The sequence below is a fragment of the Hippocampus guttulatus genome, chromosome 21, assembly GCF_054856545.1.
Source record: "Hippocampus guttulatus isolate MCC_2025c chromosome 21, RoL_Hgut_1.0, whole genome shotgun sequence".
Lineage (NCBI taxonomy): Eukaryota > Metazoa > Chordata > Actinopteri > Syngnathiformes > Syngnathidae > Hippocampus > Hippocampus guttulatus.
The window spans coordinates 2,536,804-2,549,292 of record NC_141281.1 but is presented as its reverse complement, the minus strand read 5'-3'; the positions used below and the strand labels follow the sequence as shown (position 1 = coordinate 2,549,292).

General features: G+C 46.1%; 2 protein-coding genes across 11 annotated transcripts; one reads left to right on the top strand and one right to left on the bottom strand.

The window, feature by feature from the left end:
* The first annotated feature begins 1,384 nt into the window (after positions 1-1,384).
* mak (male germ cell-associated kinase) lies at positions 1,385-8,502 on the top strand. Of its 9 annotated transcripts, none has more exons than XM_086101609.1 (14): positions 1,385-1,506; positions 2,359-2,413; positions 2,680-2,801; positions 3,429-3,511; positions 4,181-4,313; positions 4,387-4,558; positions 4,959-5,126; positions 5,249-5,434; positions 5,579-5,787; positions 5,882-6,021; positions 6,092-6,238; positions 7,593-7,712; positions 7,898-7,987; positions 8,064-8,502. In XM_086101609.1, exons 1-14 carry the CDS (start codon positions 1,406-1,408, stop codon positions 8,225-8,227), a joined length of 1,890 nt encoding a protein of 629 aa, XP_085957735.1. In that variant the 5' UTR covers positions 1,385-1,405; the 3' UTR covers positions 8,228-8,502. The 9 variants fall into 9 exon arrangements, with proteins under 9 accessions (XP_085957735.1, XP_085957733.1, XP_085957736.1 ...); XM_086101607.1 differs by having other exon boundaries at positions 5,546-5,787; XM_086101610.1 differs by lacking the exon at positions 7,898-7,987 and having other exon boundaries at positions 5,546-5,787.
* tmem14ca (transmembrane protein 14Ca) lies at positions 8,499-9,884 on the bottom strand. Of its 2 annotated transcripts, none has more exons than XM_086101618.1 (5): positions 9,814-9,884; positions 9,136-9,220; positions 8,945-9,046; positions 8,783-8,870; positions 8,499-8,706 (listed from the first exon to the last, which is right to left on the bottom strand). In XM_086101618.1, the coding sequence occupies exons 2-5, from the start codon at positions 9,209-9,211 to the stop codon at positions 8,649-8,651; spliced, it is 324 nt and encodes a 107-aa protein (XP_085957744.1). In that variant the 5' UTR covers positions 9,212-9,220; positions 9,814-9,884; the 3' UTR covers positions 8,499-8,648. The 2 variants fall into 2 exon arrangements, with proteins under 2 accessions (XP_085957744.1, XP_085957745.1); XM_086101619.1 differs by having other exon boundaries at positions 9,136-9,249; positions 9,814-9,830.
* Positions 9,885-12,489: the final 2,605 nt, after the last annotated feature.

The following is a 12,489-nucleotide window of genomic DNA, read 5'->3' as shown; positions in this document are numbered from 1 at the left end:
CACACACACACGCACAAAGGTCTTATCGCAAGTGCTAGACGCACCGTGAATAGTATGGAAAGAAAGCTGCAGGAGCAGACAGCAAGCAGGAAATTAAAACGGTGAGTTTAGTTTGTGGCAGGTGCAACCACCAACAATTCCTTATTTTCCTCTGCTACACTCCAATGGAGTTTTAAGGTCATCTTAGAAGCAGAATGGTTAAGGTGAACGCCTGCGGGTGAAGGTTTTGGTTTCATCTGCGACCTGTGGAAGTACAGTAAGTTTGTTTTGTTGAGTTTTGCCTTATGTCGGAATTGGCCGCCGTTGCTTTTCCATGTGCGTTGTTCAATTGTCCAATTGACCTCGATTAGCTCTCCTTCATGTCACGGAACAGGGCTGCATCTTAATTCCCTTGAAATCCGCCTAACAACGGGTTGCCATATGGGAGCGCCGAGTGCAGGCCATCTGTCCTCTGGCCGCCCTTCCCGCTTAGTCACGGTGTTGAAATGATTGTAAAAGACAACAACAGTCCCACGTGAAAAAAATACGTGGTATTGGTATATGAGCAGAGTTGCGGTTTGGTGAGGAAATAAATCAGTATTAGGAATAAGTCATCACGGCGCCGTGTCAATGTTTGCATTTCTGCTGGCCCCGAGATTTTGACTAATCCAAATTGTGGCCTTTTTCCCCCCACCTAATGCGATTTGATACCACAAGATTTTTTTAAAATCTTCTTGTAGGCCTTAGATGACAGCTTTAGTCGGATGACTTGATGCCGTTGACTCGTAATCTTCCAACTCCTTTCCCTACCATTAGTGAAGCGCAACACTTTCTTAGCTCAATTCATGTTGAGACCAAATATCCTTTCAGTTAGAACTTGCATTGTGAGCCTGGAGTTGACCTTCCTTTCGAAATTGAGTCGATGAAAATCACGGACATTGCAGTCGCGGTTTAGCACCGGAACAGTCGGACACCGAAAAGAGTGAAATGCTGGAAGCATGGCGCTGATGTCACGTCCTATTTCCATCCCCGTCGGCCTAATCTGCTGAGAGCTCGCCACGTCATCTGCTTTAGGTGCGCATGTCCTGGTGTGACACATTCCGCACCGTTGTCACTGGGACAAACCAAAGAGGCAGTCTTTGCAACTTTCGACAACAAAAACAAGTCAAATTGTGTGATTGACTCTTGAATAGTTGTTGAGAACTCTATTTCTGATCCGTCCGTGCAGGTTTGCTAGCCGTCCCTCGAGATGACTTTTGAACCACAAGAATCACAACGCCTTGCCTCATTGAAACTAATTCCCTGGAAAAGTACACATAGATGAACTCTCCTGGAAGAAGAAGCGAAGAAAGGAAAAACACACACACACACAATTCAATGACCTGAGAGCATTTTTGATCATCAGATGAAACCAGCGTGAGAAAGGATGAACCGCTACACCACCTTAAAGCAGCTGGGTGACGGCACTTACGGCAGCGTGCTGATGGGGAGAAGCAACGAATCTGGAGAACTTGTTGCGATTAAAAGGTAAGGCTGACGATACGTTTCGTACATGACGTAGCTTTCGCTCGCCACCATTAACGTGTACAACTCCAAAGAAATCCTGAGGGGAAGGAAAAAACAAACAACTTCAGATCAAGTCATTGCAAAAGTGCGCACACCCTTCTTTTTCCATTATTATTACATTCTATGCCGAGGACGTTTTTTTGGTTTTTTTAATCGGAGCATTCAATCCTGCAGGTACGTCTTGAATGTATTTTAAAATTTTTCTTCACTTCACGGGAAGGCTTTTCCCGACTCTCTTTGTCTCAAGTGATTTCAGTCCATCACCCGGGGTAACAACAACGCTTGTCTATTCTTTGTTTCAACGAGTGGCGTGGCTGCGGGGTTCAATAATACATGAGCTACCCAACGGTGTGTCCACGGCTTGATTGTTTGGTTACCATGTAAGACAATACATTTATCGTGGTGAAAGGGAGAGAAAGTAGATGGAGGGAGTGTGGGGGGGGGGGGTGTCAGGTGGCTAACCCGGTGGAAAAGGAAGTCTCAAAACGCCAGGCACCCATCACCGACGTACTCTGCAAGAAGCATGAGGTGATGATGTTCTTTTGCGCGAACGGGAGGTGTCCGGCTGAGGGGCTTTGCTTTCCGTGCAAAAAGGGGTGCCAGACACGGCCTCTGCTCCACATTGAATTTGGCCTGAATTTTGAACGGCACCGTCGGACCATGAAATCGGATGTGGTTCGAATATTCGCTGAGCTATACGAGAGGACCAAAATATGCATCACACCTCTTGGTGCGATGTACTGTCCAACCTTAACACCAAAGACTTTGTTCTGATCATATTATTGAACGCATCATTCAATTTTTTTTTTACAGAATGAAAAGGAAGTTTTATTCGTGGGAGGAATGTATGAACCTAAGAGAGGTGAAGGTAAGGTTGGTTTTAAATTTGGAGTAATCCGCTAGTTTTTCATTTCCCACCAACACATCCAACATTATTGATTGTTATTTCTTTTTCAGCATTATTTGTCAGGGAAAAAAAAAAAAGTGCAAATAGGAAATGCATTCCGATTTGACGGATGGCCGAGTGCTAACACTCAGCCTTTAACCTGGGTGCCCGACTATCAATAACTATGATGAAGAACAGCCCGGTACGACCTATACGTGACATTAGAAACGCTGCTTTTCATTTGTCAGTCGCTGAAGAAGCTGAACCATGCCAATGTCGTGAAGTTAAAGGAAGTCATCAGGGAGAATGATCATCTGTACTTTGTTTTTGAATACATGAAGGAGAACCTCTATCAGCTCATGAAGGACAGGTAAGGAACTAGACAAGCGCAAATGGCGGGAGGACGCACGGTGCATTCTCACTACAATGGCTCTTTATTTGGGCCGCACATGATCGCCACATTTGAATTGTATGATTCCAGACTAAGCGTACTCCACGAGCGGCCTGACTCACGGGGATTCTTTCCATTTTCTGTTTACAGAAGGAAATTATTCCCCGAATCAGTGATAAGAAACATAAGCTTTCAGATATTACAAGGCCTGTCATTTATTCACAAACATGGTAGGTGTGTAGCGGTCCCGTCCCGACCTGCGCTTCCACATGAGCGGCCTCACGCTGCAAGATTCCCTCTTGCTGAATAAATGGGCAATCCATCCATAGAATTTGGACTTTCGAAATTGATCAATGGGTGGAATCTTGTGGTTGATGAAGTCACCGCCGCCGCTTGGATTGACATACCTCTTTCCTATTTCTACTAAACTAGTCGGTGGGTGCTTTTGACAGACTAACAGCAATAACAAAAACAACAATACAAGTGTACAAACAGTACGTTCTGGCTCATGTTTCCACATATCTAGTTTGCATGTCCCTTTCTTGACGCCGGACTCTGTTTCATGTCTTGTTTTTCTTCCTTTTTCTGTCTTTGGCCTCGTGTTAGAGAGAATAAGATGTTCTCAGAGAATGAACTTAGGAACATCATGTTTCAAGTGTTAGCTGGCTTGGCTTTTGTACATAAGCATGGTGAGTAGCCCTACTCTTTTGTTCAACAACTTGGCTTAGGATCTACGGGCAGTGGAACATCCAAAGTTGAACGCCCCAAGACATTTGAAATCCCACCACAAGTTTCTGGAAAAAAAAATCTAATCAAATAGAACAAACAAACCTTTCCATTCGCACCACGTGAAAGACGATGATGATGATGACCACAGAACCAGAGGGAGCAAATCCGAGCCATACAATGAATTCAATCTAAATTCTTGACCCCAATGACTTTCACTGAGCAGATGCTTCCTTCTGTGCTTCTTCCAATTGTCTTCAAAGTGTACCGTTTGAATTTCATGACGGCCTTTCAACTCTGATTCATCTTGAGGTGACGGGCAACACCGTTAAAACTTTCGAGTTGATCAAGCTTGGTGGAAATTTGAGACTGTGGCTGACTTTCGAGGTTCCACTTCAGGAAATGGCAAATGTGTCATGTGTTTTTGGAAATGTTTACGCTTTCAAGCAAGAAAGGGCTGCACAAAACAAAGAGCGATTTACAGCCGCGCTTAGCTTTTGCATAGTCCGACGCGTGGATCGGCAGCACAGACGTTTAGTTTTTTTGGGGTTTTTATTGTCCGGGTCTCTTTGCTCATGTCAGTACCTGCAACATGTTTCGCTACGATTACAAATGTAAAATGTCGATTCCAGGTTTCTTCCACCGAGACATGAAACCAGAAAATCTCTTGTGCATGGGCCCAGAGCTGGTGAAAATAGCAGATTTTGGACTGGCTCGGGAGATCCGCTCCAAGCCTCCCTATACCGACTACGTGTCGACAAGATGGTGAGAGCTCCCGCTTGTTGTCAATCAGTGCTTCTCTCTTGTTTTTTTATCGGAGACGGTTTTCCCCGCCTAGGTACCGAGCACCGGAGGTTCTGCTCAGGTCGTCTACTTACAGCTCTCCGGTTGACTTGTGGGCTGTAGGATGCATCATGGCGGAACTCTACACGCTCAGGCCTCTTTTCCCGGGGAACAGTGAAGTGGACGAGATTTTCAAGATCTGCCAAGTCCTCGGCACTGTCAAGAAGGTGAGACAGAGGAGAGAGAGGAAAAATATGCACGCTTTAACGGACAGCGTTACCGTGAACTTGGAATCACGACGACAGCTTTATTTTGTTATTTTTACAATGATGAATAGTGCAACCAAAAGATCAAAATCTGTTTTTGTTGCAAACGCAAATTTGGCAAGCTGCACAGGCGGATGACAGTCCCTTAGCCAATCAAGATGCAGCGTGCAAAAAATAAAAAGCCGTGAAAGGTGAACCGTGTGATAGCGAGGGTTCACTTGGCAATTAAAAACCATGGGCAGTGATTAATTCCTACTCAATGCTTAATTGACATCGACCCAACATCTGCGTACCGCAAAGTCAGTCCGGAGAGGCTCCGGCCAGGACCTTGAACACGGCATTTGATTGTCTTTTTCTTTAGCTGGATTGGCCCGAGGGCTACAAACTGGCTTCAGCCATGAACTTTCGCTTCCCTCAATGTGTGCCGACGCCACTGAAGACGCTCGTTCCCAACGCTAGCAGAGAGGCCATTAGCCTGATGAAGGACCTGCTGCAGTGGGATCCCAAAAAACGACCCACCGCTGTCCAGGTAAACACAGCGGCATCCCAAAAGCACACCTTCCCGTTGAGGCTCAGGATGACATTTGGTCACGCGAGCGTGATTGTACCAACGACCTCGCCGGAATCTGGATCTGCGTCCTCTCCGGCCAGGCCCTGCGATACCCGTATTTCCAGCTCGGACAGGTCTTGGGTCCTCGTCCTCACAGCCAAGAGGCCAAGACGATCCAGGCCCGACAAATAATTCAGAAGCCGGCCTCAGAGATGGACCCCGAGCGGTCCCGTTCTCGGGCCAAAGCTACCCAGCAGCCTCCGCAGCAAATCTGCCGGCCTCAAGCTGTGAGTAAACTTGGCGGCATCGCCCGCGCAACGAGCCGCTTTCAACTCGAACGATACTCTCTGAAAAAATACATTCACCCCTGGAATTGCCCTTTGACTCTCTCACTGAAGATGCACACCTCCCGTACGTGTCACTGTCTTCAGAAAGCAGCGTCGGTGGCCAATGAAAACAACCTCGGTCCGGGCGGAGCGGGCGTGGCGAAGAACGGAAGACGCCGCTGGGGCCAGGCGGCCGTCAAGACATCGGACGGCTCGGATGATCCTGACCCGTCGGGCGCGGTCGCTTCTCATTCCAAGAAGCCCAGTTTGGGCAACTCGGAGGAGGAGAGGAACTCAAATCAACTTTGGCCGCGGTATTGCGCGATCGAGCTTCATCAACAGATTGGAGAGCTACGATGGATTTGGCAGGAGTGATCCATCTGCAATTTTCTTTTTGGAATGGCGCAGGGCCAGGGATCATCAACCTCTGTATTCCTTCAGGACAATTACAAAACTACCTCACAATATTACGGTTGGTCCAGTGGAGCCCAATCACCCAGGATCTGCGGCGCGCCAGCATTACCTCAGCCAATCCAGATACCTGCCTGGTAAGACTGCCAATCACGCTGCGGTCTCACGTGGCATTTTATACTCCATCGCAGACGTTTCTTTTTCCAGGTTTGATCGGCAAGACTCAGGCAACGGCAGTAGAAAAGGCGCCGAGCGGCATGACGTTACGGGACTTGTGGGAGAACTCTTCCGACGCCGTAAACAAGAGGCTTGTTCCCATTGGAGCGGGATTCGCCGTCAACAGAGCCAACCCAGGTGAGAAGTCATCGTGACAAAGTTCCGCGATTTCCGTCGGCTCCATCACCCACTTTTTGGAGCTCACCGATTCCGGGTTGTACAGCCGCAGCGACACCTGTGACTTGGCGTGCTGTGCAAAAATACCGCTTGGGGCCTTGACGCTTTGTCCTTGTTGGATGGTCGTTCGTCTGTGTGCGCGATCCATGCGATTGGCTAGCGACCCAAGACGGCCGGGATAGGCTCGAGCACACCTGCGACCCCTCGTGAGGATCAACGGATTCGAAAACGGATGGGTGGTTCACGTTAGCCACTCGGCATCAACCGCAGCCCGGTCGATCCCGGAGAGCCGACAGATTCTGCCGCCGATATGGAAAATGTGCAAAAGATGTTTGATTTTGTTGCTTCAAAATCATTCCAAGAGAGCCAGATTGGAGATTGCAAGTGGCCTCGTTTGCGGAGTTCTGTCATTGCGCCCCATTAGCCCCTCGATTACAAAGAGGCCCTAAATGGTAATGATGCAGCTAACGTCTTCCCGGCTGTGGTAACAAGGGCCTATGAAAAAGTGGTGCGATCGGGGGGAAGCCCAAGTGTCTGCGACTTTACAGATCTCGCCAATTCATTTGGAATGTAGACAAAACGCACAACAAAATCGCTCCCTACTGTGCCCGCTCCTTCCCGGCCTTTCTTGTGCTCACCTCGTCTCTCTGTCCCGTTGCTTATTCATAAGTGTTCCTTAAATGGCTCGTTTGTCCCACTCATACACCTAAACACAGCAGTGTTTGTTTGGCTTTCTCACCTGACGCATCTTTTTATTCGGGGTCTTCGAGATCAACTCAGTAGTTCACCCAGCGCTCCTGTACACACAGATGCCTTTGTTTCATTGAAACGTTTAAATCTTTCATTCGTTTTTCTTTCTCTTATACAGCACTTCGTGTATTTGTCCTTCACTCTACCTTTTGATGTGGGACTAGAAGCCTCTAAATCTGTGGATTGTAGAGATCAGAGCATCCCAAGCAGTTACGATCCAGTTGGTACCTTGGAGTTGTTAAGCTCAGTGACTGAAAATGGTTGCTCACGAGAAAAAAAAAAAAAAAGCAATTTTCAGCCATTGGTTATTTGACGATTGTCACCACAATGCCCACAGAATTTCTTTGCGGTCTACGAAACTGGCGTTGGGCCTTCATATGCCTCGGTGGAAATGAAATGCAGCCGGGTTGGGCTCAGCCAAAGCGAACCGGATTAAAGTCTGAGCATGCTTTAACTATTTCAAAGCATCCTGGATGGAATATTCTTGCAAACTCTTGATGGGCAGGGGGGGATTCTCGGCTTGGTGTCATGGACAGCCTCCCTTGTTTTCCGCCTTCCTTTGAAGGGAACTTTGTGACCACCAAGTATAACCTGTCCGCTGCTTACATCCCTTCGCTACAAAAGAAAGAGGTGGGCGCCGTGGGACAGAGGATCCAGCTAGCTCCTTTAGCGGGCCGTCACACAGGTAAACACTCCTCTCGGGCGACTTTGGCCAACGGACTAAAGATCGGCTGTGTGTGGGCCCTGCCGGCTGATCCTCGCTGGAGAAACTGTCCTCCTTTGTCTTGTCCCAAACTTTCTGTTTCGGAGCGCGTGGCTGTAGATGTGAAACTCACTTGCACTCTTTCCCCTCATCCGTCTTTCTTCCAGTCAATCCTTCCTCTTCTCCCGAAATTAAAAAAGACCGAGCAAAATGTTCAAAACCAAAGTCCATCTCCTCTTTAAGTGAAACGAATGAAGGTATTGTGGTTTTGGCAGCAGCTCGTCCTGCGATTCCGTTGGACGCGCTAAAACACAGATTGGTTTCTTCTTTCAGATTACGAGGCTTGGAAGACGAGGACAGACAGAAATCAGGTGGCGAAAGGGAGCAACTACTCTGGTCTGGGGAAGACATCGGGGAACCGCATGACCAGAGCTGCCGCCGTCCAGCCGGTCCACGGCAGGGTGGACTGGACTTCCAAGTATGGTGGAAATCGGTAGTTGGGGACAGGAGGCGATTCGTCTTCCGCTGGTTGTCGGCCAAATTGCTGAAAAATAAGCAGTCGGAAGAAGCTTTAATGCAACCCCCCCCCCCAAATGGCCGGCAAGAGCCAATTCTCCAACCTACTGTCATGGATTACGCTGCAGGAATCAAGACATATGATGTATATTATTATTATTCATATGATTTTTTTTGTATTTGTTTTTATACAAATCGGTGGATAAAGGCAAACTAGTGATGATAAAAAAATAAAATAAAAATCACATGAAATATCTCTACGGACTTTTTATTTCAAGCTCTTTATACAAAATGATCTTGACATACAATATAATTTGTACTCCCATCAATAAAGCATTGGCTTGAATTTATATTTTGATGTCAACCGGCTGTATGCGATTGTCAAGGATTACACTTTGGCCATCAGGACTGCTGAGGTTTGTTCAGCAACACCATGCCGAGTTTCCCCACCATCAGTAGACTTGGAACGCAAGGGAAAAATGGGATTATTTTTGACAGCGCGCGAATGGAATAGCGCGGGCAGCGGCGCAAGCTACCTTGCACCCGCCATTAGGCCGGCAGGCATGAACTTCCTGGAGCCGTAGAACCTTTTTCCCATGACGCCCGTCAGCGCGCCCGATGTAGCTGGAAGACACCGCGGTCCATTCAAAATGGCAATTTGTGAAAAAGGAAAACACATTACCGTACAGAATCGTTACCGAGAGACAGCCAAATGTTAGTAGGGTCATTGGAGATCTGATAGGCGCCGACGCCTGCGAGACCACCAAAGAGAAGCCCAGCAGCCAGGGAAGGAACACTGCCTGAAAGGAGCCACAATCAAGAGCTCATCGCCTGCATTCGGGATCCGGACATGGGGGATGACTCAGGTAAGCGCATCAGCAGCACTTACCTGCTTTCATGTAGCCGACGACTCCCCCCGACGCCACCAGGGCTGCGTATCCGTATCCCACCCAATCCACAGACATGTTTGACACCTGCCAAGGCCGGTGCTCTCATAATTCGTCTCAATGGCATTTAAAATTGTGGCAAAACAACAAGCGCAACAATAAACTTCGACTTATGGAACCGGTTTAAAATCATACTGCTTCAACATCAGGAATAAAACTTGTGCGGGGCAACTCGATTTTGCCAATGCTGACAGTGGTAAAGGTCATGAATAATGCCGACCTATAGTGATGTAGCCCTACAATCAGACTATTACAATTTAGAAACTGGAGTACTTGGTACCCGTTGCCAACTTTGGGTTCGCATTCAGTCCAGATGACGTACAACAACACTCGCACATACATCATGCACTTAATATCTGGTGTAACCATCCGACTAAACATTAAAAACAATGTATGTGCCAACGACATTAAAAGATGTAGCAGGACTATGTTTCAATTTTTCACGCGCCTGGCTGCAGAGATAAGACCAACTGCCACTACGCGCACTCGATTTATACGCATTTACATTCACCCAAATGTAAAAGCAACACACGTTTCAAAATGAAGCGACTTCGCTTTACGCTCGCACGCAGAGAGTCAATGTCATACAGAAATGTTGAAACGCAAAAATAAAATACAACCTCGCTCGTCTGGTTTGTCCTCTGTCGTTGGCGATATCTCGTTCCCTACCGGAAACTAATTGTTGTGACACAAAGCTTTGGCGAAATGTACGATGGGAAGCTGAGTTCTTTATGCTAAACGGTTGCTGGACATTTAAAAAAAATGTCATTAACCACGTAATATAATTCATTTCAATGTGAAAAAAAACCATTCTTCAAAATATCAAAAATAAATATAAACTCGTTAGATTCTATGTTCTGCTCGTACTCTTAAAGAATCATTCATTTGATATATTTTCAATTACTCTAATCCAGGCATGTCCAGCTCCGCCTGTTTTCCATCTCTCCCGCCTGCAATGCACCTGATCCCCCCCCCCCACACACACAACCTGATAAGAATAATAATGAATATTTAAGTACAGTAACAAAAGACAAACATCCATTTACTCATGTAGAATTGAGCCCAAAATCTGAACATTGATTTTATGTTAGATGTATTTGATGTTTTCACGTTGTTCGTCGCACGGAGTCAAGAAACGTGACAAAATGACAAATGCAACATGGCGCTTCACCTCACTTTTTGGAGCGTAAACTGTACATTTATTTTTAAGCAGAAGATGGCGCCAAAGGATCAAAACTAAGTTTGCCACCTCAACACTCTTCACTTTTCTGTCGAAGGGGGGCGTTCGAAGACCACAATTTATGCACCTCGGGGTCGCACGCGTTGGCTCAATAGCGATTGTTCACCACACGCATATTCCGTGTATTAAAAAAGGTAGAAATTTTAGTCAATCTTAGAATGGCTCCTTTAAAAAAAAATCTTTCATTTTATCTGTAAATATAGGTTGACAAAAACAACTTTCGAAGTCACACCGGTGCTAACACGACACTATGAGGAATACCTGCAAAAACGGCACCAAGCCCATCAAGAACAACAGTAAAGTCAGTAAAGAGCGAATCCATAAATACAAAAACGTTGTTTGCATTGCTGCTGTAATAATCATTTGAATATGAATGGATACACAGAGTGCCCGAGGTGCACTTTCTGACGAATTAAAGACAGCTTGCGGCTTGAGGACGACATCATACGCCTCGGGCCCGGGGAATAACAAGCTCCAGACAAACAGGCTAGATATTCAAATACAGCTATTTAAGAAAGCTCAATACAGTCGCTACTCCTCTAGTTTTAAAACAACATTCACCAAGTTTTTTGACCCAATGAGGTCAGCTTTTAAAATGTTTTATTTTAAATAACAACAACGCATATACGCGAGTGGGATGCGCGGCTGCAGGAGAAAGAAAGCATGCAGTGCAAGAGAGGAACAGAAAATGCATTGAATAATTAAGACTACTGTTATGATCATTTATTTGATATATTACGTTATATTATATTATATTATATTATATTATAATAAATATTTAAAGATTTGAGCAACAGCACCACGAGCTGTGCGTGTGTGTGTGTGTGCGTGTGTGTGCGCGTGTGCGTGCGTCCGCGTTCACATGCGCGAAAAGAAGACAAGGGGGTGGGAGCTCACCGTCAGCTTGAGGCAGTCTCCGGAGTAGAAATAAACAGTGGCTAAATAAATAATGACGTCACATAGCAAAGAAGTGCAGGAGACAGTCATGTTTACCTTTTGAGTTTTTCACTTGTTTGATATTGTCTTCTAAAGTGACAAAAACGGTGAGGAAAATTGCATCGTTCTTGACACAAATACATTGGCACCAAAATGTTTAGTCGTGTAGAACGACACCCCCAAATTCATGTCTGTATAAAATATTGAATTATTACTGCAGGTGGTCGGCGACTGATCCATGGTGTTCCCCGCCTCCCGCCCGAAGCCACCCGCGAGAAGATGGGAGCAAGGAATAAATTGTTTTCTAACGCGCACTCAATAAATGTACGTAGAACCTTTTCATTATAATATCATGATGTCATAAAATAGGAAGTATTTTTATTTTTATTTTATTTATGTATATCATATACACATGTCATACATATACACATGTCATACATACATACATATATATATATATATATATGTCTACACACACACACAGACATTGGAAAATCAGCGTTTTTAATAATGTCGATATTTGTACGTAATATGTGAAAATATTGAATTGATTTCAAAGTGAATCGTTTTTGGCACTTCTGATATGCGGGAGGAGTTGCATCTGACTTGACTGCTCTCTGACGACTTCTCGTCTCCACCCGCCCCAACGCGCATGCGTCCCCAGGTGGCCCCGTTCACCGTTCACCCCCCCCCCCCCCCACCATCCCCTCCCTCCCTCCCTCCCTCCCTCCCTATAGGCCAGGTGAGACGATCTGGTCCAGGTCGAAAAAAGTAAAAGGTTTTACTTTGAGACCGGAGGCTCTATGAGATAACACCATTCGGGCGGTTTGACCAAAACAAAGTATCGAAAGAAAGAAGACGAAGGAGGAGAAGCATGTCAATTATGGGCAAAATGGGGGAATGGCAGGTATGTGTTTCGTCTGCTTGAAGACAAAGCTACGCTCGTTAGAATGTGCGAAAAGTGTCACAAGTGTCGACTTGTTGTTAAATGGATCTTGACGGGGTTGACTGTGAAATGGTGTCGATGGGCTTTAGTCCCGACTGACATCCCGTATTTTTCTCCGATCGCGTGCGCTTTATGCCTGACGTGTTTGTTTGGATCGTTGGGACCGATATCGTT